Below are 27982 nucleotides of genomic sequence, written 5' to 3'. Positions count from 1 at the left end.
GGCTGCAGTCACTGTCTGCAGGGATTTTGGAGCCCCCAAAATAAAGTCTGTGACTGCTTCCACCGTTTCCCCATCTATTTCCCATGAAGTGATGGGACCAGATGCCATGATCTTCGTTTTCTGAATGTTGAGCTTTAAGCCAACTTTTTCACTCTCCTCTTTCACTTTCATCAAGAGGCTCTTTAGTTCCTCTTCACTTTCTGCCATAAGGGTGGTGTCATCTGCATATCTGAGGTTACTGATATTTCTCCCGGCAATCTTGATTCCAGCTTGTGCTTCTTCCAGCCCAGTGTTTCTCATGATGTACTCTGCATATAAGTTAAATAAGCAGGGTGACAATATACAGCCTTGACGTACTCCTTTTCCTATTTGGAACCAGTCTGTTGTTCCATGTCCAGTTCTAACTGTTGCTTCCTGAACTGCATATAGGTTTCTCAAGAGGCAGGTCAGGTGGTCTGGTATTCCCATCTCTGGAAGAATTTTCCAGTTTGTTGTGATCCACACAGTCAAAGGCTTTGGCATAGTCAATAAAGCAGAAATAGATGTTTTCTGGAACTCACTTGCTTTTTGAATGATCCAGCGGATGTTGGCAATTTGATCTCTGGTTCCTCTGCCTTTTCTAAAACCAGCTTGAACATCTGGAAGTTCACGGTTCACGTATTGTTGAAGCCTGGCTTGGAGAATTTTGAGCATTACTTTACTAGCGTGTGAGATGAGTGCAGTTGTGCGGTAGTTTGAGCATTCTTTGGCACTGCCTTTCTTTGGGACTGGAATGAAAACTGACTTTTTCCAGTCCTGTGGCCACTGGCCACTGCCTCTCAGTCTTCTTAAACTGACCCTGGCCTTTCTCTCTCTCGTGATCTTGTTCAATTTGCATTTCTTGTATGGATTCAGACTAGTGAGCAATTTCTTAACTTTTTCCTGCGTTCCTTACTCCTTATCTAGATTCATAGAACATCTGTTCTAGCGGTTCTCAAACTCTCACTTGTAAAATGCTTGACCCCTTTTTATGAGCTATTTAGCAGCAGGACTGAGGTTCTTTTTTAGGTAATGTTTTTAAGCCTTAAAAATAGACTCTAGATTTTTCCTCTGCTTTAGATGCTTCATAAGCCCAGTATATTGAAGACTCCAGCTTGTGCTTCCCCCCCAGTCAAGTCTGCCATGTGGATGAAGCTCTATGTCTGTCTGGGTGCTATTCCAGTGTGGCCTCACCCCTTGAAGGAAGCAAAGCTCAGAGTGCCGGCCGTGTCTCTCTTCTTTCCGGAACCACCTGGTCTTTGCCATACATCAGCTTCCCCATCTGTACAGAGTTACGGAGGCAAAACATCGATCGAGTTAAATGGAGTTATTCGTTAAAGGGGAGATTCCTATACCATGAATGGTTATTGAGGCACAAATTTCATTTCACACAAATACACATGGTCATTTTTATTAATGTTTGTTGCGATCTAGTTCACACGCCGTACAGCTCGCTCATTTAAAGTGTGCAGTGCACTTCAGTATGGCTTTTAACAGAGTCACATTGCTCGTCGCTGTGGTCAAATTTAGAGCATTTTTATTGCCCCCCAAATAAACCCCCCAAAGATCCCTTGGGATTTTCCATATACGAGATCATGTCGTCCGCAAATATAGTTTTACTTCTTCCTAACATAGACCCTTTTGCTTCATTTTCTTTCTTCCATGGTATACCTTCTCATTTATTTGCTGCTAATAAGCACCCCTTAGCCTGCCTTCCCCCCAAACCCTTATATTTTCACATGAATTTTAGGATCATTTGGTCTATTTCTGCAAGAAACAAAAAAGGGCAACTAGGATCATGATAGGAAATGAATCTAACTTGTAGATGAATTTGAGGAGTGTTGCCATCTTAACAGGGCTTCCCAGGTGGCGCTAGTGGTAAAGAACCCGCCTGCCAGTACTGGAGACTTAAGAGACATGGGTTCGATCCTGGGGTTGGGAAAGTCCCCTCGAGGAGGGCATGGCAACCCACTCCAGTACTCTTGCCTGGAAAATCCATGGATAGAAGAGCCTGGCCGGCTACAGTCCATGGGGTCACACAGAGTCGGAGACAACTGACATGGTTTAGCACTTATGCACACCATCCTGGCAATATTAAGTCTTCATGACCAGGAAATATCTTTCCATTTTTCTTTAATTTTTTTTGGACAACAATTTGAAGTTTTCAAGGTATACTGTTTGCGCTTCTTTTGTAAACTTATCTGAGGGTGTTTTGGTTTGTTGCTATTCTTTTCAATACTACCATAAATGGAATTGCTACTATTACTTTTATTTGGGGGTTGTTTGTTGCAAGTATATAGAAATAAAATCGATTGTCTGTATTGATTGTGTATGCTGAAGTCCTGTTGAACTGGTTTATTAGTTCGAATAGTTTTTTGGATCCCTTGGGATTTTCTATATACAAGATCATGTCGTCCGCAAATACAGTTTTACTTCATCCTAACATGGACGCATCTGCTTCATTTTCTTTCTTCCATTGTATTTCTCTTCGTAAGGAGCACTTGAGGTGGCTTAGATGAGGAAATGCACATTAGATTAGATAACTAGCACAAAGTAAAGAAGGAGGCTAGAAGCCACTGTTTTGTGCCAGGAAGCAGATGATGATTCTTTGAACACTAGGCGTGCCATGCTGCTGCTGCTGCTAAGTCGCTTCGGTTGTGTCCGACTCTGTGCGACCCCATGGAGTGCCATACATCGTGCCAAACTCCTCTGTAGGCCTCAGAGGAGAAAGCAATTATCCTGGCGTCCTAAATACAGGTCGGAACCTCCTGGCAACCAACGCAGAGGCTTTTGGTAAGGATGAGGATGCTGTCTGAAGGACAGCGATGGGGACATTGAAGGGTCCTGATAACTACTTGACGGCCGAACCAAAGGGATAAATGGTCAGCTCTTCCATCACCTTCCTCCAGATCTAAGGCCGCAGTTTCCCAGCTCCACAGCCTGAGGCCTGGGGGCCCCAGGACCTCCCCTTGACACTCTTGGGCCCTAAGAGGACAACATCACAAAAGGAGAGCCCAGAAGTTTTCACTGTCCCCCCGAGCTCCGCAGGGAAGAGGAGAGAACAGCCAGGAGTAGGTCTGGAGGACTGGTAATCGGCGGGGGCAGGCCACAGCCTGCGGCCTTGCAGGTGCGGCTCTGCGAACGGTCCTTCCCGCCTCTGGTCCCCGCTTCCTCCTGCAGGTCCTCGGAGCTTTGCAGCGCCCCTGGGGACCCATCTTGCCTGCCTTGGAAAGGGTAGAGGGTACAGGAAGGGTGGAGGAAGTAGAATTAGAATCAGTTAACGTGCTACTTGTTAGCAGCTCTGGTTAAAATAACACAGCCTCACATCCAGGCAGCCTAGACGGCGCAGATGGAATCTGGGGCTTATTTTGGACTCAGTTTGCTGGTGTTAAGTCACAGTTAGCATGGGCTCTCTCTCTTTTCAGTTAGTCTGGACAATGCAGAACTGGCTAGCTATGGGGGGGAAAAAAAAAAGCGTAATGTTACTGTTTTTTTGTGCGGTCCCAGTTGCATGTGAACATGAACCAGAATGTCAGGAACTGATGGCTGGATGCACACACTCACACACCACACACACTCACACGCCACACACACTCACACGCCACACACACTCACTCGCCACACACACTCACACGCCACACACACTCACTCGCCACACACACTCACACGCCACACACACTCACACGCCACACACACTCACACGCCACACACACTCACTCGCCACACACACTCACACGCCACACACACTCACTCGCCACACACACTCACACGCCACACACACTCACACGCCACACACACTCACTCGCCACACACACTCACACGCCACACACACTCACTCGCCACACACACTCACTCGCCACACACACTCACTCGCCACACACACTCACACGCCACACACACTCACACGCCACACACACTCACTCACCACACACACTCACACGCCACACACACTCACTCACATGAGCATTCTGAATTCAAAGCCTGTAGGCTCTATTTCTGAATTTAAGGGGAAAGAAGTGTTCTCTCTTGTAAAAACCCAAGGCGCCTAAAGCTACCTCTTAAATGAGGTCACTGCAGATTCTAGAATCTCACTCCTTGCTCACAGGCACCCCCCCTTTTAAAATTCTTTTAAATTGGAGGATAATTGGTTTACAGGATTCTGCCGTGTTCCGTCACACCTCAGCAAGAATCAGCCACAGGCACACCCACGTCCCCTCCCTCCCGGACCCCCTCCCGTCTCCTCCGCCCCAGCCTGCAGCCTGAGCTCCCCGAGTCGCACAGCACGCTCCCATTCTATCTGTTTCACACACGGTCCTGTACGTTTCCACGTTACTCTCCCTTCTCCCATGTCCGCAGGTCTGTTCTCTATGCCTGTTTCTCCCTTGCTGCCCTGAAGCTCACAGGCCCTTTGTAAAAATCTTAGTCCTGAAAGAGCAACAGGAACCGTCCCACAGGTGGTCTCCTCACGTCCAGGGTGTCCGAGTTGTAAAGTCTCAGTCACTGTGCTTTCCTAACTCCTCATGGTCTTTGACACAGTACAAAACTTGCTGGCACTTAAAAGAGAACAAGTATTTAGAATCATTTGGAAAACATTTTTTGACCTTTTGAGGGTGGCAGGGGGCCTCATCCCTTCTCTTCAGTTAAATGTGATAGTACCTGGGAAGGTGTAAATTTAGTCTTTATTTAGTCGTCTCTGAAAATCCAGGAGTTTGTTTGTTTTTAACCAAGTTAACTTCTTCTTTTGGCCCTGCTGCAGAGCATGCAGGGTCTTAGTTCCCCAGCCAGGGACTGAGCCTGTGCCCCCGCAGCCTTGACCACTGACCAGCGGGGAAGTCCCTAGCCATTCCTCCTGCACGCTGCTAGCATTCCACAAAACAAGAGTCGAGTTTGGCCCAACTTGCGATGCAACTCACAGTTCTACTCAAGGATTCTAGAGGGTTAGAATGGAGAAAATTGCAGGAAGTCTTTTAAAATAATCAAATCAGAAAAAAGATATGATATAGAGAATGGAGGTCAGAGTTATGTTTGGTTTTTATTGTTCTATAATCCTGAGCAACATTGAGCCTGAAAGCCTTTCCTTTTAATCCAAGATGTCGAGTCTAGCCAAATTCCATAAAATTGATTAATAAGACAGTTCTTGTATGTTACCCCAAAATACAGCATGTGTGTTTCTGTAAGATAGCTCACTTAGCTCACGAAACTCTTACAGTATCCTAGGAATTATTCAAACTCTAAAATTGCTTCCAATCTCCTACTTCATTGAAATGACAATATACAAGATGCCAGCTAGCAAGTAAGATGTAAGAAGAGTACTGTGTACTGAAATGTCTGCAGTTGGTAACTCATAATGGGTTTAGGAGAGAGTCTGTGTTATTGAGACAATGTCAGTTTGTGCTTATCAAAATTTCTGCCCCTATAATAGTCACAAATGTTACTTGGGCTTTTAACTTGGTCTCTACAGCTTTACCCTGTTACCTGCTATTTAGATGCATAGTTAAAATGTGTAAGTTCCATGGATTACCACAGAAGTAAACACATTGACTCAAGTGTCCGTCATCCAGCATTTCTCATGGGTTCTATACTGTGTAAGAATCTAGGAGCTGTTAGCATTCAGTCCTGCTCTTGGTTACATATTGTGTGTTACTTTGAAATTGCCGTATATCAAAGTGAATTTTCTTTATACAGCATTTTTTGTCCTCAAGAAAATACTGAAGAAGCCCTGTTGTTACTGCTGATTAGTGAGTCAATGGTGAGTAGAAGGTGTTTTTACATTTTTCTTTCCCCTATTCCTTCAGTCCCTGTTTTGATATGGTGACCCCATCAGGACAGTGACTCTTTCTTTGCAGAAACAAGAAGAGCACTTTCTGAAGGGGGTACCTGGTGGGAAAAATAACTACAGTGGTTTAAAGAGAGATATTTCTAATTCTTGGGCTGGCTAGAAATGGCCCTGGGTTGGCCTGAGGCATGAAGCTCCTCTTTTCCTTAGCAATTAGCAGGCATCTGAGTTCATTCATTTATCCACAAAGTACTGCTTGAACAAGAACACAGTTGCACATGGGTAACTACAGCTAAAATGACCATCAAGGGAACCTTAAATGGGGGGTGGGGGAGAAGCCCTCAAGGGTCAGCCTTTATGAGCCTTCTTCATTTGCCTTGGGAGGGAGAATTGGGGGTGAAACGCTGGCTGTGCTGGACCTCCGGTTCCCACAGCGGCAGCCTGATGGCCCTGCCTCGTGTTCCCGCCCAGGTCCTCTCTCCACCCCCCACCTGTTCCCCAGGCATTGCAGAGTCCCAGGCCTGGAGAGCCCACTCTGTCACCCAGCTCTACTGTTGGGAGGGAGTTTTTGCCAGACCATCAGATTCCTCTGAGATGTTTTCTTAGTGTTTGGCCGGGAGATGGAATTTAGGTCTAGAATTTCACCATTCACCATTTACTGGGTTTCTTCTTGTCACGTCGCCAGGTGTGACGGCCCAGCTTGAAGCATGCCAGAGTAATATGGGTCATAGTAGTTAGTACCTTGGCACTTAAATGACGTGTGCTGAGCGTCTGAGCAGAACAGCAAGCCCGGGGCTTGGAAGGTCCTGTGCCCACCTACTCATTTAGATGAGGGACTGGAGGCGTCCTTCAGTGGCCTCCTGCTCTTTCTAGCAGACATTCTGTCTGCTTCCATAACTCCCAACCTGCTGGGCAGGCAGGAGGAAAAACAAGGAGAAAAACGAGGTGCAACTAAAGCAAGAGAAGGTGGTCCCCTGTACTCCAAGCTTACAGTTTAAGGGGAAGCATGAAATATCCTCCGGGGAAGAAGACTTAGAAACGGGTGCTGAGTGAAGGGGCAGAAGAGGCTGGGGTTGGGCAGGGAGGGTAGCTTTCTTGCCTTAATTTAAAGCTTTGGGTTTTCTTTTTCTGTGAAATGGCCCTGAGATGTTTACAACAGGGAGACTGCTTGAGTTACCGCATCTTTTTATTTGGAAGCCCTTTGACGTCATTGGCCCCACTTCCTCTGAAGGATACAGGTCGCCTCCATGGCTCATCTTTCCCTGACTGTCAGCTGGTGACTGCGGATGGTGTCATTTACACGCTCTCCTCCGCCTTGGCACAGGCCAGCGCCCGTGGGCTCCTGTAACTGGCATTCAGACGAGCAGGTCGCGCCGCGCTCCGTCGTCGGTCCCCTGGCGGGTGGATGGGGCGGGGGGAGCGCCACTGCACTCCCTCCTCCTCACGGGGCTCTTCACAACCTGCCGTTCGGCTTCCTTTGGGCAATCTTGGGTAGGGACAGTGGAACAGTCTGAGAGCATGGTGACCATGCACTTCCGCCCTCTTGGACAGTTCTGATTGAAAATACCGAGTTCTGTTGTCAGGCTGTGTGCGCTGCAGTTTGGAATTTGGGGAAGCTGGCGACGTCTCTAGAAGGCATGCCCTCAGAGTAGACGTGTAGCTTTCCTGCTCCCTCACTGCAGCGACAGACCCTAATAATACTCCAATTTCAATCCCCTGGAGGCAGTCAAATTCGACTCTGTCGTATTTAATTTCCAGAAAATCTCTTCAGAGGATGATGAAATCCAAATGACAACAGTAAATAACCAGGACGGTTCTGTTCTCCCTGTAAGTCATTCCATGGCTACGTAGGTAGAAGTCTAAATTAAGTTGCCTTTGGAAGCCTTTTTTCATGTCCCTTGATTTTTTTTTCTTCCAGTTTTTAGACAGAAAATAGATGTGCTCAATTTCAGAACCAAAATGAGAATTGCTGTGTTGTGTATGTGTGTGTCTGAGAAAATTGTATTCTCCTCTGGTCCTGATTTTAACTTAGAAACATAAATTTGTCAATGGTCCCTCCGCCTACAAGAACTCATTTGGAGTTGAACTGTGTTCTTACCTCAAATCAAATTAGTTTCTCCAGGAGAAGGGAGTTATCAGAACTGTATTTTAGCACAATTACCACTGAGACAGCATTCTGGGATATTTATTATTTGTGGACCTGCTTGAGACTCTGTACTGTACCTTTTTAATCGAAAGGCACTGATAGACTTTCTCTTTAAAAAGAAAAAAGGAATGCATTTGGCATAACCTGAAAACCTTTCTTAAATAATGTTTTGTTGTGTTCCCTTCTCTCTCAGGTTGGTCTCAGTATGGAACATTTGGAGCAAATCAATCAAATGAGACCACTGATAGCAGGCCCTATTTCCCTCACAGCTTCCTTTGTTGGCTCCAAAGGGATTCCTAACCAGACAAACTTACAATGAAATTTTCAGAAGCAGGCATGTTTCCATAAGAGACGGCTCACTTTGTAGGAAGTGGCCTGTGTCGTATATTCCTTATTTGTCTTTGACATTTAAGAGGAAGGAGTTCTGAAATGAGTAAGTGCTGACAGGAGGCTACAGGCCAGTGCCTTGGGCTCACACAGAAGGGAGCGCCCGTCTCTTCAGTGAGCGAGCAGGTGTGTGCACGGCCCCCCCAGTGTCAGGCTGGGGGTAAACACTGGGCTGCCGGGACCAGTGAGCCTGGCCCCTCGAGAGCCAGTTTCACAGGGAAAATGGAAGGGCCCTGTCTGTGTTCCTAGGGGTGGATAGGTCTGGAGCCTTCTGTTAATTAGAAGGGAAAAGAAGACAGGCAAAGTCTAACTTTATTGGTACCGAACTCCCTGTTAGGGAGAAAAGGAAAATGAGCTACGTCTAGAGTCTCGAGTACATGTGATGTGTTTGGAGGAATCGGTGGAGTAATTGCAAAAGTAATGAAAACAAGTTGCCATGGAGAGCAGTTGATTTCTAGATAAATGAGAGGAACAAGCTCGAATGCGCCTGCAGTGTTCCTGTGCTGAGCAGTGGGGGTGTGAAACAGACAAGCCTCCCTGTTCTCCCGAGCCCTCTGCACTAACATCTTTTAAAACCAAAGTCTGTTTGCGTCTTACTCTCTCTTCTACATCTGTTCTGTGCTCCCCTGAACAAAGTTGAATGAGTCTTTGTAGTCTTTTCCAGTGAAGCTATCATACAGAGATTCCAATGTTGCTTGGGTGAGAGATGAAAAGGACGATACGTCTCTGTAGGACTGATGTGCCCTGATAACAGCGTTTGGCAATAGGAAGTGTGGGGCTGGGGATTTTCTCCTGCTCTTTCACGTAGAGGAGAAGCAGGATCCATAAGTGAGACATAGCAGGGCTTCATCCGATGGACGATTCTGCTGCCCCCGAGCGCAGCTGTGTCTGCTGCGTGGCTGGCTGTGAGCCTGAGCCCAGGAGAAACCACTGTGCTTGGCATCCGCTCCTGAAGCTTCCTCCAGACGCCTGCCAATGCACCAAGTGCCCTCCAGGCCTTCTGAGTCCTGCGGTGCTCTGGGGATCTTGAGTAAACGACCCCTTACTCACTCGTGCCCTTGTCCCCAGGCCCTCGGCAAGCTCTCAGGGGCAGCAGGCCCTGAATGGCTTCCCTGCACAAAGCGATAGCTGTGTGCACGGCCAGCTCACCATCTGCTTCTCTCTTCCGTGTTGTTTTCAGGCCAACCGCGACGCTGTGCTGAGCAGGATACCTGAGCACAAGAGCGACCGTCTCATCAGTTTACAGAGCGCATCTGTGGTCTATGATTTACTGACCATTGCTCTTGGAAGAAGAGGCCAGTATGAGATGCTGTCGGAGGTACAGCCCTTGAGTCTGGTTGACTTCCAGGCAGTGGGTGGTGCTGGCGGTGCGAGTGCTGGAGGAGCTGGGCGACCTGGTCTTCACACACACACACACACACACACACACACACACACACACCCCGCCCCCCTCACTGGCAGCCATGTACACTCGGGCCCCTCATCTAACTTTGGTTCCCTTCTCTGCAAAATGGGGATCAGGCTGCACAATGCGACGGTGGAATTCACTAGTGCTCACTTCCTACCGGTGGTCCGTAAACCCACTGGGGGTGAGTTTGTAAGAGAAAGCAAGCGTTTCTCAGGCAGTTTCTTTTTCAGTGTGATTTCCATGCGGATCCCCATTCTCCCATCTGTGATATTAATTTCCTTGTAAAGCTGGTTTTATGTCAAGTATCGTGGCATAACTACTGGCGCACTGGCGACTTCCGGCCCAGGGTGCGTCGAGTGAGCCGGGACTTCCGGCCCGGGGTGCGTCGAGTGAGCCAGGACTTCCGGGACAGGGTGCGTCGAGTGAGCCGGGACTTCCGGCCCGGGGTGCGCTGAGTGAGTGGGAACTTCCGGCCCAGGGTGCGTCGAGTGAGCCGGGACTTCCGGGACAGCGTGCGCGGAGTGAGGCGGCACAGGCCTGAGGGAGGGAAGGCGGTGCCTTTGTGTGTAGTCTTTCGCTGGTTGGGAGGAGACCGCAGTTGCTTAGAGGTGTTGCCGCCTCGTTCGCTCCGCTGCTGAGAGGCGTTCAGCGGGAAGCTGCACTGTTTTGCAGTTTCGGAGAAGCTGGTTAGGCGGAGGCCATGCTTAGGCGTTATTGGGGGACTGCCCAGGACGCCGCGTCTTCCCGCTGAGAGGCTCACTCAGTCACGGAGCATTTTCTCTCTTCCGCAGAGGGGTAAAAAGAGAAGGAGGGGAGAAAAACCACTCCTTTTGTTCAAACGAGCCTTTCCACGCGTTCATCTTGTTTCTCCTAAAGTTACGCGCGTGGCCCAGCCGCTGGGCCCGCGGACGGGGACTGGAACGGCGCACCGGACGGGCTGAGGGCGCCCGGCTCTCCCCGCGCCCGCCGGGGCCGCGCCGCTTAGGCAGGAGCCTCGGGAACAGACGAGCCTGCGTGGCTCCCGTCTCTTTTCAGCCTTTGGTTCGGTGACTGTACAGGGCGACGGTTACTCAGGCTTCAGGGGAAAAACAGCCCCTCACGAACGGGCTCAGATGGCGCCATGAGTCCGGGCGCTCCTGTCCCGAGGTGCACACCGGGCGCGTCCCAGGCCGGGGGTGGCCCGGCTTCATCACCCGGGGCCTCACTGCCAGGGGCCGTCTCCTCCTGGCCGGCTGAGTTCCTGCCCACCGCCTGCCCCGGGGAGAGAGCCACGCAGCTCCCGGCCGAGTTCCTTTAAGGTGCACTCGCCTCCCCGCCCGACAGCCGCTGAAAGCCTCCCGGCGTCCGAGGCTGCGCGGGGCTTGCACGCCGGCCCGCCTCCCATCGCGGGGCCGCAGAACCGGCCCCGGCTTGAAATGCGCCTGTGTCCGAAACAGGGGTGAGGAGGCGGGGGCGGCGGGCGGGCCGGGCGGCCCCTGCCCGCGGGCGCGCCCTCGTGCGCGAGGGGCTCTGGGGCACGGCTGCCACCCGCGGCGCTCTGAGCCGGCGGCCCCCTGGCGTGCGCTTCGGCCCGGCGCGGAATCTGGGGCCGCGTCTCCTGCCAGGCGGCGTTCAGCTTGACGCCACGCCTCGCGTCGTCCCGCGGCCGTGCCCTGACGCCCAGGCCGCTGGGTAGTCTGGCTGGCTGGCAGAGCCTTGGTTCAGAATTCACCGCGCCGGTCACACGGACCCTGTGGAGACGTGCGGGGCTGCCTTGAAGGGGCCGGAGCAGAGCAGTGGGAGCCTTTGGAGCCTTTTGAGTTTTGTGCCGTGTCAGTGTTTTACCCGTGAGTCAGTGGGTCAGATATATAAAATGGAGGACGTTCGTTTTTTTAAGAATCCCGTATATATGCAGGCCCCGATTCTGTGCTGGGGGCTGTGATTCGGGCTGGGGGTGCAGTATTGATCGAGGTGGGGTGCCTGCGGGTGCGTGACCCCTAGTCCAGAAGAAGAGCCGGCCAAAGCAGCAGGCAGTCACCATCTGGGGTGCCCGATGTTGGGACAGTCTCCGTGCGGGCTCTGCATACAGTCACGAAGGACTTGAATCCTTGGCCTCAGTTTTTCTTGCTATTTCTACTGGGGCTTGCAGATGGAGCTTTCCCCAGCAAACATTTGGTGTCTGCGTTGTCTCAGATCTAAGTAGGGCTGTCGTGGGAGGAAGGCGAGAACGCAGAGCATCTCGCAGGCCCGGCCTGTCTTTGGAGAGCTCTCCTGGGGACAGGGGCTCGGTCCACCCTTGGTTGAGCACGGACACCCCCGCTGCCCTTTGCTCCAGGTCCTACTTAAACTGTCCTGCTTCCCTCGTTTGCCGCTGTTTTCTTTTTTTTTCCTTCTCGTTTGCCCTTCCATTTTCTGAGGACTTTAGGTTAAAAGGCTAAGTGAACTTTTTTTAATTGAGGTAAATTTATAAAACATATACTTGACCATTTTAGAAGGTTCAATACAGTGGCATTTAATACTTTTCCTGCTATTGGGCAATCATCACCTCTAATTTCAAAACTTTCATCACCCTGAAAGGAAACCCCATCCCCATAAGGATTTGTTCATCATTTCTCCTCCTGCCAAGCCCTGTCAGCTGCTGATCTGATTTTTGATTCTGTGAATTTAGCTATTTTGAATATAAGTCCCCAACATACAAAGGAGTTCCATTCTGAGAGCATGTTCGTAAGTCCAACATAGTCTAGATATCAACTAACACAGTCAGCTATATAGTACTGTACTGTAATGGGTTTATAACACCTTTCACACAAATAATACATAAGAAAAAGTAGCAAAACGTTTTAAATTTTACAGTACAGTACCTTGAAAACACTAGTACGTACAACCACTGGCATACGGAGGCTGGCCATCGAGTGAACAGTCAGGAAGAGTTACGGCCTGGAGGAGGGAGAGGAGGCGGGAGATGGGGGGGTTGAAGGGTCATCAGCGGCAGGAGATGGAGGGCAGGCTGCAGCTTCACTCACACTTGGCACTGACGGGACACACATTTGCGTCCGTGAAAGTGTGTGACTTGAAGGGTCATATGTGGGTGACTTACTGTGTTTCGTATGAATAGAATTGTCCAGTATATGATCTTCTGAGCTTGTTATACTTTCACTTACCCATTGGCAGTGACTGTACGTAACTTCATCATTTTATATAGCTGTATAGTATTCCATTGTTTGAGTGTACTAAAATTTATGTAACCAGTTCTGCTTTATAGTCATTTAGGATATTTCTAAATTTTGCCTTTGATAATGTTACATAACAGTTTTGTTATAATTTTGAACCTATGCCTTATTGAATAAATACATGTACATCTTTGTAAGTTTCAAGGAATGGAATAATATTATAGATGTTTTATTGTGAATATTCCCAATCATTCTTCTCTTCTCCATTGACACCAACCCCCCAGCCCAGCCACCTCAACACCCAAACCTAAGTCAGCAATCTCATGTGTCCTGGACCCAGGCCCTAAAATCGGAGAGCTTGGGCTTGAGTTCCTGATTTGCCACTTACTAGTTATACGATTCCAGCAAGTCACTAACCTCTTATGGCTCAATCTTGCCTTCTGTAAAACAGGGATAATACTCACACCCATCTCATATCATTCTGAGGCTTGTTTGCTAATCCGTGCAAAGGGCTCAGAACAGAGCCCAGTGCGTAGATTGCATTAAACCGCAGCTGCATGCTGCCGGGCTGTCCCCGCCATTCTGCACAGGGCTTGCCCAACACCAGGCAAGCAGCTAAGTATACAGGAGTGACCTGACCTTTCTGGAAACTTCCAGTCGTCAGGAACAAGCACGTGGAGAGGCAGCCAGTTAGAGAAGGCCGGATAGTGAAGGCCTGTTGACTGCAGGTGAGAGTTCTAGGCCAGGTGCGGCGGAGCTGGCCAGTTGGTCACCAGGGAGGATCGCAGCAGCCAATGTGTGAATTGGCTCCGCAAGGCCTGAGAGGAGTTAAAGCCTCTAAGAGCAGAGGGACAGCCTTACCATCAAGGTCAGAGAGGCGGGAGGGCGGGGAGGAGAGGACACCGGGTGGAAAGCGTGGAGGCAGGTTGCCAGGCCCCGATATGCAGGGGTCACCTTTGTGCCGGCTGGGACCTTTCATGAACAGAGGAGTCACCACCACCAGGCTGCTGTGAGAGAGGCAGTCTTGCCTCCTGCTCGCCCCCTCCTCTCGCCCTCCTCCCTTTTCTTGTCCCCAAGCAACAGCAACACTCCTGCGTCAGGACCCGCTGACCCAGGTCCTCCTGCCAGCAGGAAGAGGCCGGCGTGACTGCCTCGGCTCCCAGCCCGTCTCCTCCTCACCCCTCCTGTCACTGACAGCTTTGCATGGGTTCTAAGTGCTGTGCAGACTCTGCCCTTCAAGAGCTGTGCTTGGGGACCTCCGGGGCGGTCCAGTGGTTAAGATTCCATGCTTCTAATGCAGGGGGCGCGGATTCAATACTTGGTTGCGGAAGTAAGATCCCACATTCCCGCTGAGCACCATGGCCAAAATAAAAATAAATATCTAAAAATTAAAAAACAGAAGAATTCTGCTTACTCGGGGAGCAGAGCCACATTCCTCTCTGTCTCTGTTGTTTGAGACAGAAGTCTCTTCTCGCATCTCGAGAAGGGCCACCTCGGTGTGTGCCCACACGATGCCCTTCTTTCTCTCGGGCGCTATTCAGCCAGCCCCTGGGTGAGGAGCACGGTGTACAGAGGGAATTCAAACCAAAGGGGCGTCCCACCCTCACCCGGACAGGTTTAAATACTAGCGATGGTCGCCGTCCCTGCAGTGCTAGGCGTCTGTGTGTTTTAAAGACTCATGTGGGGCCTGCCCTGGTGGTCCAGGGGCTAATACTCTGTGCTCCCAACGCAGGGGACCCGGGCTTGACCCCTGGTCAGGGAGCTAGGTGCCACATGCCACAGCTAAGACCCAGTGCAACCAAATAAATAAATTAAAAAACAAAAGACTCATGTGAGCCCTGCTGAAAGGCTTGTGTGGGAAGGAACACTTCTTTTCTCCCCGTTCAATTTAAACAGTAGCACTAGTTGGCATGGCAACCTGTGCTATTAAAAGTAAAGCAACAAGCTCCGCTTTCCTTGCTTTTGAGAATGAACCCAAGCTGCTAAGGAGGCTTGTTTCTTGACTATTAATGGCTCCATTTTAACGGAACGTTATGGGGTCTTTTGTGAAGGGTGTGTGTATCCCCTCTCCACAGACATGGCAGCTTTAAAGACAGAAATGATATTTTTATCTTTCCCACTGAACTCGTGTTCGTTTGTTTATGGTGAATCTCAGCAACTCTTGTAGTTCTGTGGGTAGAAATGTCTGGCTAGTACCAAAGGGACATTTACACATCCCTGCCCCCCAAACACTTATTTGATCAGGGAGCCTCGTGAAGAACACTTGAAGGTCTACCTAAACCTGCTTAACTGGCCTATTTGTTAGTTTACATTAGCGTTTGGTCTGTCATGCAGCCCCACTCTGCAGAAACCCAGCCTTGACCTGCGTGCCAGGGTCTCCGGAAGGCGTTAGGGCGGCCTGACAGCCTGGGAGCCACTTCTGAGACAGGAGGGCAGGTGGTTTTGTTTACCTGCTCACCTGTCCTCCTGTCTCAGAAGTGGCTCCCAGAAGTGGCTCTTCAGTCATGTCCGACTTTGCGACCCCGTGGACTGGAGCCTGCCGGGCTCCTCTGTCCATGGGATTTTCCCAGCAAGAATACTGGAATGGGTTGCCGTTTCCTTCTCTAGGGGGTCTCCCTAACCCAGGGATCAAAGCCTTGTCTCCCGTGCCTCCTGCGCTGCGGGCATACTCTTTACTGCTGAGCCACCAGGGAAGCCTTGGTTTATTACAGGCACCCAGTAACAACTTGCTGAATCACCCAGTCCTTCAAAACCAGTGGGCATTCTCATCCTGCTTTTCTTTGGTTTGGGGGTATCCTGTCCCTGGATGTGCAATGAGTGTAGCTTCCAGAGGTTGGCCCAAAGGTTAAAAGTCATCTACGTGGGAACTGGGTCACAGAGGAAGAGGTGGGCCCCACTCGGGGCCGAGCACTGACTGCTAGGATCCCAGCTCTGGTCCAGCTTTGAGGGTCAGCCTCCAGAGGGATCAGCTCCGCCATTGTTATTTGCAGTCCTGCCCCAAAGAATCTCAGCCGCTGCATGGCCACTGGGACCTACAACCCCACCAACATGAGTATGTTTTTGAATTAAGCTTCATTGTTCTTACGGCCCTCAAGGGAAAAATGTTTCATCTTAATGCCATGTTAACCTTTTAAACATATATAATTCAGCGGCATTCACTAGATTCACAGCGCTGAGTAGCTATCATGTCTGTTTCCAAACTTGATCGTCATCCCAAATAGAAACTCATTATCTGCTAAGCAATGCTCCCCGTTCCCACAGCTTCCATAACCTGGTGCCTCTCAGCTAATTTCTGTGTCTATGACTCTTGCCTGTTCTGGGTACATTATATACATGGAGTCATGCAATACTGATGCTTTGTTTCTGGCTGATTCCGGGTAGTCTAGTGTTTTCAAGGTTCAGCGTCGTAAAGATGTATCTGATCGCGTAGCTCGAAGCTTCACTCCTCTTCACAGCTGAGCAGTGTTCCACTGTGTGGGCCACGCTCTGCTCATTCTTCTGCTGATGGGCACGTGGACTGTTTCCGCATTTTAGCTATTGTGAATAACGCTGCTGTGGACACTGGTAGACACGTGTCTGAGTTCCTGTTTTCTTCTATTCAAGAGCGAAATTGCCAGGTCATATGGTAATTCTCTCTTAACTTTCTGAAGAACTTCCGAACTGTTTTTCACAGCAGCGGCACCATTGTTGCATTCCAAACAGAAAGGCGCAAGGATTCAAATTCCTTACCAACACTTGCATTTGTTTTGTTGTTTTTTTGGTTCATTTTATTATAGCCATTCTGGTAACGGAAACGGTACCTCGCTGTGTGTCTGCCTACTGACTAATGACGCTGAACATCTTTTCACGTGCATACTCGTCATTTGTGTATCTTGTCTGGACAGACGTCTGTTCAGGACATTTGCCTGTGTTTAAGTTGGGTTGTCTTTTTGTTGTTGAGTTATAGGAGTTCTTTATTTAGTATAGGTGAAAGTCTTAGCAGATGTATGATTTACAAACATATTTTCCCATTCAGCAGGTTGTCGTCCTCTTTCTTGAAAATGTCCTTTGATGCACACAAGTTTCCAATTGCAGTGGAGCCTCGTGTGCTGATTCTCACACACGTTTCCGACTCCAGTGGAGCCTCGTGTGCTGATTGTTTTCTTTTGTTGCTCTTGCTTTGGTGTCCTATCTAAGAATCCATTGCCAAATCCGAGGTCATGAAGATTATTACCTATATTTTCCTATAAGAATTTTATGGTTTCTTTTTTATTTTTTCAGAAACTGTTTGGATTTTGCTCATATGTTTAGCTTGTTGACCCATTTTGAGCTAATTTTTGTATATGGTGTCAGGTGGGGCTCCAACTTCATCCTTTTACATGTGGGAATTCAGTTTTCCTGGCAGCATTGTCTTAGAGGCTATTCTTTCCCCCATTGGTTGAATTTGGTGCCCTTGTCAACAGTCCATTAGGCTGCAGATGTGTGGGTTGATCTCCAGGCTTCCGTTCTGCCCTGTCGGTCTTCGTGCTTATTCTTAGGACAATCCACACTGTTTTCGTTGCCGTGCCTTTATGATAAGCTTTAAAACTGGGAAGCTGTGTTTTCCACCGCTGCTCTTTTTCAAGATTGCTTTGACTCTTCATTGTTTCTGTTATGGCATCAACTCTGGATTCTTGGTATTTCGCTGCGCTTCTCACAATGCCTCCTTCTTTCTCTGTGCCAACGCCCCCCCCCCGCCCCCGCCCCCTCCCCCGCCCTCGCCCCTCCCCCTGCCCCCGCCACATACGCACACCTTGCAAGCCATCTGAAAGAATGGATCCTGACGCTGGATCAATATTCAAGCGTTCATCGAGCACCTGTTTTGTATAAGACACACCCCTGGGGAGAACCTGGGGCTCCCTTCCTCCCCCCCCTAGCTCTTGCACATGTTTGGGGGCACTCTGAAATCCCTGGTGGTCGGAGCCAGGGGAGATGGAAAGACCAGAAGGTGAGTGCAGCTGAGGAGGGAGGAGGCTGAGGAATGAAATGCCCATTTCTTGAGTAAGTGGCTCATTTATAAGAACAGCAGAGAGCTGCTCGGTGAGAGAATGGCTGGAGCAGTGTTTGCGCAGAGCCCTGGGGACCCTTCACTCACTGTGCAAACTCTGTGTTTTTTTTCATTCAAGAAGTATTTACTGAGAAGCTATCACCAGGCATTATTCTGGATTTTGATGATATAGAGTAAACAAACAAACAAACAACCCCCCCACAAAATCACTGTTCTCATAAAAATAACAAAAGTAGAAAAAAAGCACCTGTAGGGGAAAGAGTGTTTCTTCAGTCATGACAAGCTGACTGGCAGCAAATCAGCAGTCACGATGGAAAACGGGAAATACTGAGAGCACACCCCGCAGCCAGTCTCGAGCTGTGCGCCCAGCGGAACTAGCCTCCACAGCGAGGCCAAGCGGGTGGATTATCCGATGAAAACAGGCGGCCTCTCCCCTTGCCGCTGCTGTGGGTCGGTTGCTGAGTCATGTCCGACTCTTCTCGACCCCGTGGACTGTATCCTGCCAGGCTCCTCTGTCCATGGGATCTTTCAGGCGTGAATACAGGTGTGGGTTGTCATTTCCTTCTGCAGGGGAGTCTTCCCAGATCAGGGATTGAACCCACGTCTCCCACATTGGCAGGTGGCTTCCTTACCACTGAGCCACCTGGGACGCCCGCCTCCCCCATTAATAGTGTCTAAATAAAAACACTTAAACTCCAGTGTCGCCGCCGTGCAGACTCGACCCAGTTGCTTCGTATGGCTGGAGGGAGAGCGTGCCGGAGGGTGGCGTCCAGTGTTCATGCTCTATAGTAAAGCCTGTGACCTTTGAAAAACAACCCACTCTCTACTCCTCTCACTGTGGCCAGGGGCAGCGGTGGCCTCCAATTTAAGCATTTGCCAAAGCAAGAGAGCTAGAAACGCCTCTGCTGTGTCACTGTTACAGGGCGAAAAGAGACGGGAAGCGGGGGCATGGATGTGGGGTTAGCTCAAGTTTATTTCCAACTTAAGGGGAGAAAACTTGAGCAAGCCTTGACGGATGTTGTCTATATTTTCTCAAAGCTGGGTGGGAGGACTTTTATTTGTAGCTGAGAGTCCCAGCAGCCTGGCTTTGTAGAAGCTTTTCTTGGCCCCAGACTCTTTGCAGAGTTGATCTCTTGACCTGTACTTTAATTTGTACTTTTATCAATACAGTTAGTTGACTTGGAAATAAGGGCTGTGAGCTGAGCGTCATGAGGCCTGCGTTCCGATTTCAGGTGCGCCACCGTGTGACCCTGGGCAGGTTCTGTCTCTTCTCTGAGGCTTAGTTTCCACATTCTTAGTAAAGTATGAACAGGAAGAGATCATGTCAGAGGTCAGCACGTTCTCTGATTATGTCAATCCATGCGTTTAAGGTAATGGTCTAAAAAGTATAAATTGCTTCGTTTTTTATTGCTAATGTTAAAAGAAATGAAATATCATATACCATGTTCAATTATTAAAAACTGTCACACAGCTGCCAGAAGTCACAATAATTACTTGACTCATTAAGTAACTATGATGAAGCAAAGAAAACCTTCCTACTTGGTTGGCTGAGGAATGTAGGTTACGAGAGCTTCTAGGATATGCCCGTCACGTCCGCAAAGGTGAGTAAGGAAGTTCACTGCGCTGTCTGTTCCATTTTAATAGGGATGGATTTCAGACTTCAGCTCCAGGCTAAATTTGAGGGGTATCTGATTGTTTTACCCATCCCCCCTCCCCCATGGGTTTTTGGAGGCTGAAGCTCACCCTCGAATTCCAAAAATAGACGTCGGCTTTTCCTTGCTCGTGGTATCATGCAGCTGTCACCGCCACGCACCCGGTTCGTGTCATGGGGCTGGGAAGGCAGTCGCTAAACCCTTTTCTTGTGCCAGAAGAACTTCTCATTCCGGAGCCCCCTCAGAGATGGCTGATCGAGGAAGAGCCAAAACAGGGCGCGGGAAAGGATGAGCTCTTGCTACCGAAAGGAAATCACAATTTTGGAAGTAACATTTTGACTACCGCTCAAATGATTAGGATGCCAGCTAGAGTCTAATAACTGTTCTCCCAAATATTCTTGGTATTAAATGAATGTTATCTGGGATTTAGAGAGGTGGCAGCAGGATGTTGGCAGTGGACGGGCCTCTCTCTCCTGGTAGAAGTAATAACTGTCGCCAAGCCCGCCTTCTTTTCTCACGAGGGAGACGGCTTGGAGGTGGCGCTGCTGTTGCGTGTGGGTGACTCAGGGATCCGTGGACCCTGGGCCTGCTCCACCGTCTCTCCGCTGGGCGCTGGAAGAGGAGAAAGCCCAGCATCCAGCTCTCATCTCCCCTTTCCCACCTGGGGGCTCCCTCCCACCCTCCTCTGCCCTCCGCTGGCGCCCCCGTCCCGGGGCTCCCCACGGCAGACCTGGTCCTCCAGCAGCGTCTGCTTCTCTGATGAAAGCAACACCAGCAGCAACATGCTGACTGAATTTACTCTGCGCCAGCCACTCTTCTGAGCATTTTAAAACCTTTATTTACTTATTAATATTTATTTATGGGTCGAGCTGTGTGGCATGTGGGATCTTAGTTCCCTGTCCAGGGATCGAACCTGAGCCCCCTGAATTGGAAGCACAGTCTTAACCGCTGGACTGGCAGGAAGTCCGTCTTCCGAGCATTTTCACGCGTTCCTTCCTTGAGCCCCACAGTGAGGCTCTGGCTGATGAGGGGGAGTTGGCATGGAGTCAGCACGCCCTGTGCCTCTTCTCCAGCCGCCGGCCTGCCTGGGCCTTGGTGACCGAGGCTGCCTCTCACGTGCACCCACTCCCATCTGGCTTCGCCCCCAAAAGCCTACATCTTCTTAAAAGTCCATTTTCGTCCGCACTTCTCTTAGACTGGAGCCATTACTGAAATGTGAATTCTTTTACTGTGTAGCACATAGTCTCTTCCCACAGAGAAGGCGATGGCGCCCACTCCACTTCTCTCGCCTGGAGAATCCCATGGACGGAGGAGCCTGGTGGGCTGCAGTCCGTGGGGTCGCGAAGAGTCGGACACGACTGAGCGACTTCACTTTCACTTTTCACTTTCATGCATTGGAGAAGGAAATGGCAACCCACTCCAGTGTTCTTGCCTGGAGAATCCCAGGGACGGGGGGAGCCTGGTGGGCTGCCGTCTATGGGGTCGCACAGAGTCGGACATGACTGAGGTGACTTAGCAGTCTCTTCCCAATCTCCCTACTTTATTAAAACTGGAAATTTAAAATTTATGGACAAGATGTTATGCTATGATCTGCATCAAAATAATATGTTGGGGAGAAATGCGTTAGGGATATGCATGAAACAAGATTCAGAATTGAGGGGCTTCCCTGGTGGTCTGGTGGCTAAGCCTGCACTCCCAAGACAGGAGCCCAGGTTCAGTCCCTGGTCAGGGAACTAGACCCCACATGTTGTAACTAAGACACGTGCAGCCAAATAAATAAGTATTTTTTAAAAAAGATTGAGAATTGAGTTGACAGTTGAAATAAGGTGACAGGTGGGGGTTTTATTTTGTTATTTCCCCGTCTTTGTCTTAGTTTGAGAATTTTCAATAATAAAAATTTTAAGAAGGAAGAAACTGGAAATTTGTACTCTATCACATCCAGATATGACTAGGACGCTTAAACGGTGCAGTTAAACAGAATCAAGGTGAGCAAACACCTGGACTAAGGAGCAGAGGCTGTGGGCGGCAGACGCCCCAGTGACACCCCAAGCCCCCCTTGCACTTAGACGCCTGCCCTGGAAGAGGGTTTCCTTTGTGATGCTGACCTGCGAGGCTTCCCTGGTGGCTCAGCGGTACAGAACTCCACCTGCGATGCAGGAGACACTGGTTCAGTCCCTGGGTCAGGAAGATGCCCTGGAGGAGGGCCTGGCCACCCACTCCAGGATCCTTGCCTGGAGAATCCCACGGCCAGAGGGGCCTGGTGGGCTACTGTCCACGGGCTACTGTCCACGGGGTCGCAAAGAGTCGGACGCGACTGAGGTGACTGATCGTGCACGCACGCCTGCTGACCTGAGCCACTTAGAGACTTATGTAACCTCAGCATTCACAGGCACGTAGAGGAGGACACGCTCCGTGGCTTAGCGGGATGCTTGGCATCAGGACCTCAGGAACAGCTGGAGCTGTCTGGGCACTTTTCCGAGCCAGCTCTCAGAAAGGCTGCCAAGAGCCCTCAGGAGGACAGCCATCCGCTGTGAGGCCAGAGCTGGGATATTTCGGAATCAGCGCAAAGGGTTAATTTGTAATTGCTGGCTTGCATTTCCTGTCTGTCTTTATAGCACCCCTACAGCTTATACTGGAATGTGTATTGTTACAGTAACGAGGAAGGGGTCCGAGCTGGGGGAGGCCTGTGAAAGGTCTGCACGTAGAGGAAACCACAGCCTGTCTTTATCAAACTGTGTGCCTTTGAGATGGCACAGCGGTGCTAGAGGACACCATGAGATCTGTGGTTTCTTGAAAATCCTGCAAGCTGAAAAGACCCCAGTCCTCAGAGGACGCGGAAACAAGGGCATATTGCTGAATCTCAGGAATAGTTCAGGGGGCAGGTGGCATTTTCAGGAGCCTTTTATTTAGCCAAACTTTGCCTTATGCGGTGAGAGGGGGCCTAGCCGTTCGAGCGGCTTGTCCGTAGGGAGCTCTCAGAGGCAGGGGGAGCTGTGGCCCCAGCTCCGCAGTGGGCCGCTGGGCGTAGAGCCTGCTCTCCCGGCGCTCTGAGCCCCGGCGCAGTCCTGGCTGCAGCTCCGCTCCGCCGCCTCCTCGGTAAGTGGAACAGTACCTGTGTGGGCGTCACCACTGACTCGAGGGACGTGAGTCTGCGCGAACTCCAGCAGACATTGCTGCAGCCCCTGGGGTCGCAAGGACACGAGTCACTGACTGAGCGGCCATCTGTTGGACCTCGTCGGGCTACCTGGCAGGATGAGGCAGTCCTCGTAAAGCAATCAGAACAGCGCCTGGCTGCAGTGCTGGCCGAGAGCTTGTGGCCTCAGCCGTCTGGGCTGCAGTGACAGAGCACCGCGGGCTGGGCTGCGTGTCCACAGAAGGCTCTTAGTTCCCGTAGTTCTGGAGTCTGGGAAGTCCAGGATCATGACTGGCAAGGCTGCTGTCGAGTGAAGGCTCACGTCCGGGTTGCAGACTGCCCACCGTGTCTGAAGGAGCAAGGGATCTCTCTGTGGCTCCACCCTCCTGACCAGGGTCCCCTAATATCGCGTGGGGGGTTAGGTGTCAACATATGAATTTTAGGGGGACACAAACATTCACTCCATACCACTTACTGGAAGTGTTAGTCACTCAGTCATGTCTGACTCTTTGCGACCCCATGGACTGTAGCCCACCAGGCTTCTCCGTCCATGGGATTCTCCAGGGAAGAATACTGGAGTGGGTTGCCGTTCCCTTCTCCAGGGGATCTTCCCGACCCAGGGATCGAACCTGCATCTCCTGCATTGGCAGGCGAATTCTTTGCCGCTGCTCCACCTGGGGAGCTGGAGTATCTGCTTTACTATTCCCTTAATAAGTGATACAGGCGTCCCTGGTGGCTCAGTGGTAGAGAATCTACCTGCCAGTGTGGGAGACAGGGATTCTGTCCCTGGGTCGGGAAGGGCATGGCAACCCACTCCAGTGTTCTTGCCTGGAGAGTCCCGTGAACAGAGGAGCCTGGTGAGTTCCAGTCCGTGGAGTCGGAAACAGTCGGGCACGACTGAGCGCACACTCAGCACAAACGTGCTTCTCGTTTGGTTCTGTGAAGTTGTACGCTATTTTCAACATCCTCAGCCTGAATCCTTTCCTCAGATGAGGAAACATTGTATAAAGTAAATACTCATTTCTGATACAATGTACTGTAAGTTTGAATTTTCATATATGAAATTTGGATAAAATGATAGGCATCATGTTACATTTTCTTTCTTAATCTAAGAGTATTCATTAAAAAAAAAAGACAGAAGCTAATCTACTGGCCTGGATCTGAGTGCTGTCGCTTTTTATGTATTAACTAATATAATCTTCCTGATAATTTTCTACACTACTTACTGCCGTATTTCCCATTTTGTAATGGGGAATCTGGGTATAGGGGGTTAATTGGCTTGCCCAAATTCACAAGGAGCCTGGAGGGCTGCAGTCCATGGGGTCCTGAGGGTCGGACACGACTGAGTGACTTCACTTTCACTTTTCACTTTCTTGCACTGGAGAAGGAAATGGCAACCCACTCCAGTGTTCTTGCCTGGAGACTCCCAGGGATGGGGGTGCCTGGTGGGCTGCCGTCTATGGGGTCGCACAGAGTCGGACACGACTGAAGCGACTCAGCAGCAGTGGTCTGTGGTGAAGCCTAGATTCTTTGTTTCTGGCTGCTGTCCGGGTGATTCTCCTATTCTGGAAGGTTCGCAGGCAGAAGCGGTACAAGTGCGTGTTGGGGGCTGGGAGGCAGGGCTTGTTATAAGTGGGGCCTGGGTACACCTTCATGGCCTTCAGTTCAGCTCAGTCGCTCAGTCGTGTCCCACTCTCTGCGACCCCACGGACTGCAGCACGCCAGGCCTCCCTGTCCATCACCAGCTCCTGAAGCTTGCTCAAACTCGTGTCCATCCAGTCGGTGGTGCCATCCAGCCATCTCAGCCTCTGTTGTCCCCTTCTCCTCCTGCCTTCAATCTTTCCCAGCATCAGAGTCTTTTCCAGTGATGTGGCCAAAATATTGGAGTTTCAGCTTCAGCATCAGTCCTTTCAATGAATATTCAGGACTGATCTTCTTTAGGATGGACTGGTTGGGTCTCCTTGCAGTCCAAGGGACTCTCAAGAGTCTTCTCCAACACCACAGTTCAAAAGCATCAATTCTTTGGCGCTCAGCTTTCTTTATGGTCCAATTCTCACATCCATACATGACTACTGGAAAAATCATAGCCTTGACTAGATGGAACTTTGTTGGCAAAGTGATGTCTCTGCTTTTTAATATGCTGTCTAGGTTCGCCATAGCTTTTCTTCCAAGGAGCAAGCGTCTTTTAATTTCATCGCTGCAGTCACCGTCTGCAATGATCTTGGAACCCATGACAAGGTTGTAGCTAACAGAGCCCAACTTGTTCTTTCAAGCCTGAACGGCATCTACCGGTGCAAACCATTTAGCACCCAGAATCCATAGAAGGCTCAAGATCAGGAGTGAACAGAGATTACGGAGGCTCCTGCCCCAGTTTGGGAGGATACAGTTAAGTCTGGAGGGCGTCCACCAACCTGCCTGCTACTGCGGCCCCAGGCCCAGCCACAGAAACCAGCTTCCTGCAGCCCGCTCCCCTGCCCTGACCTCTGGAGAGAGCTCTGTGGCGGGAGCACCTGATTGGCCGTACTCAGGTCACATGAAACACTCCAGTCTCTTTCATTCTTCATTCACCCTTGGGCTTGGCTGCCGGGAAGGGAGAGTCTGTGCCCCTTTTATCCAGGGTGTCCTTCCCCCGGTTTCCCTGCCTGAAAGCAAAAAGAAGAGTTTTGAGGTGATTGATTGGCAGCCTCTCCTTTGAGGACCTCAACTAGGTGCTTCCCGAGCTCCCTGGCGGCCCTGAGACTCTGTCTTTATGAGGGCTGCTATTTCCCTGGTGCACCTGGGATGGAGCTCTGTACCAGCTGAGCTTCTGTGAACGTTTCTCACTGAGGATGATGAGTGCGTTAGCCTCTGTCACAGAAGAAAACTTGGATGCACGCGTATTTATAGCATCTGGCTTTTGGTTCAGAACAGACTGTTTCAGCTATGAGCTCCTTTTGTTTATCAGGGAGACAGTTGATATTTATCATTCCCCTTAGCAAAGGAGAAGAAAAGCACTCAAACGCTTGACTGTCTCTGTCTATACGTTTGAGCATTAGTGGTGGTGTTGCGGTGAGCTAGTTGAGCGGAGCTGTTGGAACACACCTCCTCTCTGATCATCGTCTACCTCCTCCGCACACACCGACTCCTTTGCCTCTTTCCGTCAGTGTGATCATCATTCTCATCCTGCATCCCCCTTTGCTAAATCAGTTTCCAGATTCTGTTGACTTTTCACTTTTTCTCCGTAACCCCTGGCCTCCCCGCGTTTCCCCAGCCGTACCACCCCACACCTGGGCCCAGTCTGCCCCCAGCACCCCATCCTGTCTGCTCGACCTTCTCAGCGAGCTGCCTTCCTCTCGTTTCCCCTCCTGCACTTCCTAAAGGCGCAGTCGTGCCTGCTTGTCGCTCGGCCACGTAGTGGAGCAGGTAAGAGGGCTCCGGGTCTCTGCCGTCTGGTGTCTGTGTTAGTGAGAGGCGAATCCAGAAGTAGCTAACAAGCTGATAGTGCCTTAACCGAGTGCAGGTTCATTTCCTCCGCACGGCAGGAGGTCTGCAGCGCCCTGCGGCCCTGGGCCGGCCCATCTCTCTGCTCAGGCATCCCGGAGAGGCGTCTGCAGCGCCCCGCGGCCCTGGGCCGGCCGTCTCTCTGCTCAGGCATCCCGGGGAGGCACGTCTGTCTCCAGGGCTCTTGCTTCCTGGCCGCCCACCTCCAGCGTGGAGTCTGTGTCCGGGGCCGAGGGCAAAGTGTGTGCCCTCTGAGCGCTCCTCCCTTGAACTCCTGCCGACGTCCTGGTGCGGGGTGCAGTCGCATGGCCAGCCCTGAGGTTCCTCCCTTGAACTCCTGCCGACGTCCTGGTGCGGGATGGAGTCGCATGGCCAGCCCTGAGGTTTGCGTTGTGTCTCTCCAGTGTGGTCGCAGTGAGGGGCAGTGTCCATCTCACATCCTGTATCGGCGTCATCACTTGCCGTTGTGTTAGTCGCTCGATCGTGTCTGACTCTTGTGACCCCATGGACTGTAGCCCGCCAGGCTCCTCTGTCCATGGGCTCCCCCAGACGAGAATACAGGGGTGGGTTGCCACTCCCTTCTCCGGGGGATCTTCCTGACCCAGGATCGAACCCAGGGCTCCTGCATGGTAAGTGGATTCTTTACCGCTGAGCCCTTGGGGCTTCCCTGATAGAGTCCCGTGGACAGAGGAGCCTGGTGGGCTGCAGTCCGTGGGTCACGGAGAGTCGGACGCTGAGCACGCCCCTCCTCGCCTCCGCTCCTCCTGAGCACCACCTGCCTTCTCCTGCCCCCAAGCCGCGAGGGGCTTCACTGCAGAGAAGCGACCACAGCCTCCAAGGGCGCACTCTGCTCCCTCAGGGTGCCACCGCCCTGTTCATTCTGGAAGCTCCTAGCCCTGTTCCTTTCCGTTCCTCCCAGCAGCTGGCTCATTCCATCTTTAGAGAGGAAACGGGCTGAGCTGCGTCTCCGGGTCCAAGGGCCGCGCCTCTTAGCCCTGCAGAACCTGCCCCCTGGCGGGAAGGCCTCGGCCCAGGGTCCGTTGCTCTGGGGGCCTGGGCCTCTGGCTTATCCCGTTTCTTCTCTGCCCACTTGTTCCTCTTAGGTTGCCTCTGCACTCTCCCTTAATTCTAGAGTGCCTTTCTCCCTGTCCTCCCTCTGTCCCTCTGATGAACACACACACACAGGCCTTCGGTGCCATGTGTCTGCTCCTCGGTATGCAGGCCAGACACTCTGGGGTCCTCTCCCTCCCATCTCACTTGCCCCCGCTCCTTCCTTGAGTGGCCCTTCCTTGCTGATGCTGACTGCAGCCACATCCCTCAGCTCTGCACTTGGCTCTGAAGGCCCCGGCCCCCGTGTCCACCTAGGGCTAGCCTTCCCCACCCTGGGGTGCACCCCTCCCCACCTGCAGTCTCCCTGAAGTTCTGGGGTGGCCGAGCCACTCTGTGCGGAAACGAGAGGCTCCTCATTGTCTGGGTGGCCTGTATTTGTAGCTCTGCCCCTGCAGAGACGGGAGCCAGGATCTCTGCCCTGGGGACTTTCTCAGAGTGCAGCTGGGCTGGGCTGAGGCGGGTGGGCGCACAGAGGCGGAGGAGCGAGGCTGGGTGGGGAGGGAGGGGCAGTCAGAGGAGGCGAGGCCGGTGGGGCGCTCAGCGCCGCAGCCCCAGCTCCGCCTGGCTCCAGGCCCGGAGCCCTCGGCGGGTCGCACTGGGCCGTCCGCCCCCCGGCACGCTGAGGGCTCTGGGGCTGCCAGAGAAGCGTGCACTCCTGCCTCCGTGTCTGTGTGTCCGCCCTCTTCAGGGAGCTGCG

At 51.2% G+C, this 27982-nt stretch overlaps 1 protein-coding gene across 15 annotated transcripts in view; it reads left to right on the top strand.

Annotated features, from left to right (window-relative positions):
- TTC7B (tetratricopeptide repeat domain 7B) overlaps positions 1-27982 on the top strand; it is a 271518-nt gene that overhangs the window by 143192 nt on the left and 100344 nt on the right. For all 15 annotated transcript variants that reach the window (XM_060418491.1, XM_060418490.1, XM_060418489.1 and 12 more), the window contains 2 exons: positions 5704-5767; positions 9508-9645. In XM_060418491.1, coding sequence (XP_060274474.1) covers positions 5704-5767; positions 9508-9645 — 202 coding nt within the window. The remainder of the gene's footprint in view (positions 1-5703; positions 5768-9507; positions 9646-27982) is intronic.

Source organism: Ovis aries, chromosome 7 (assembly GCF_016772045.2).
Source record: "Ovis aries strain OAR_USU_Benz2616 breed Rambouillet chromosome 7, ARS-UI_Ramb_v3.0, whole genome shotgun sequence".
Lineage (NCBI taxonomy): Eukaryota > Metazoa > Chordata > Mammalia > Artiodactyla > Bovidae > Ovis > Ovis aries.
Note: the sequence above shows the minus strand (reverse complement) of the source record. Positions and strands in the feature narration are given on the sequence as shown.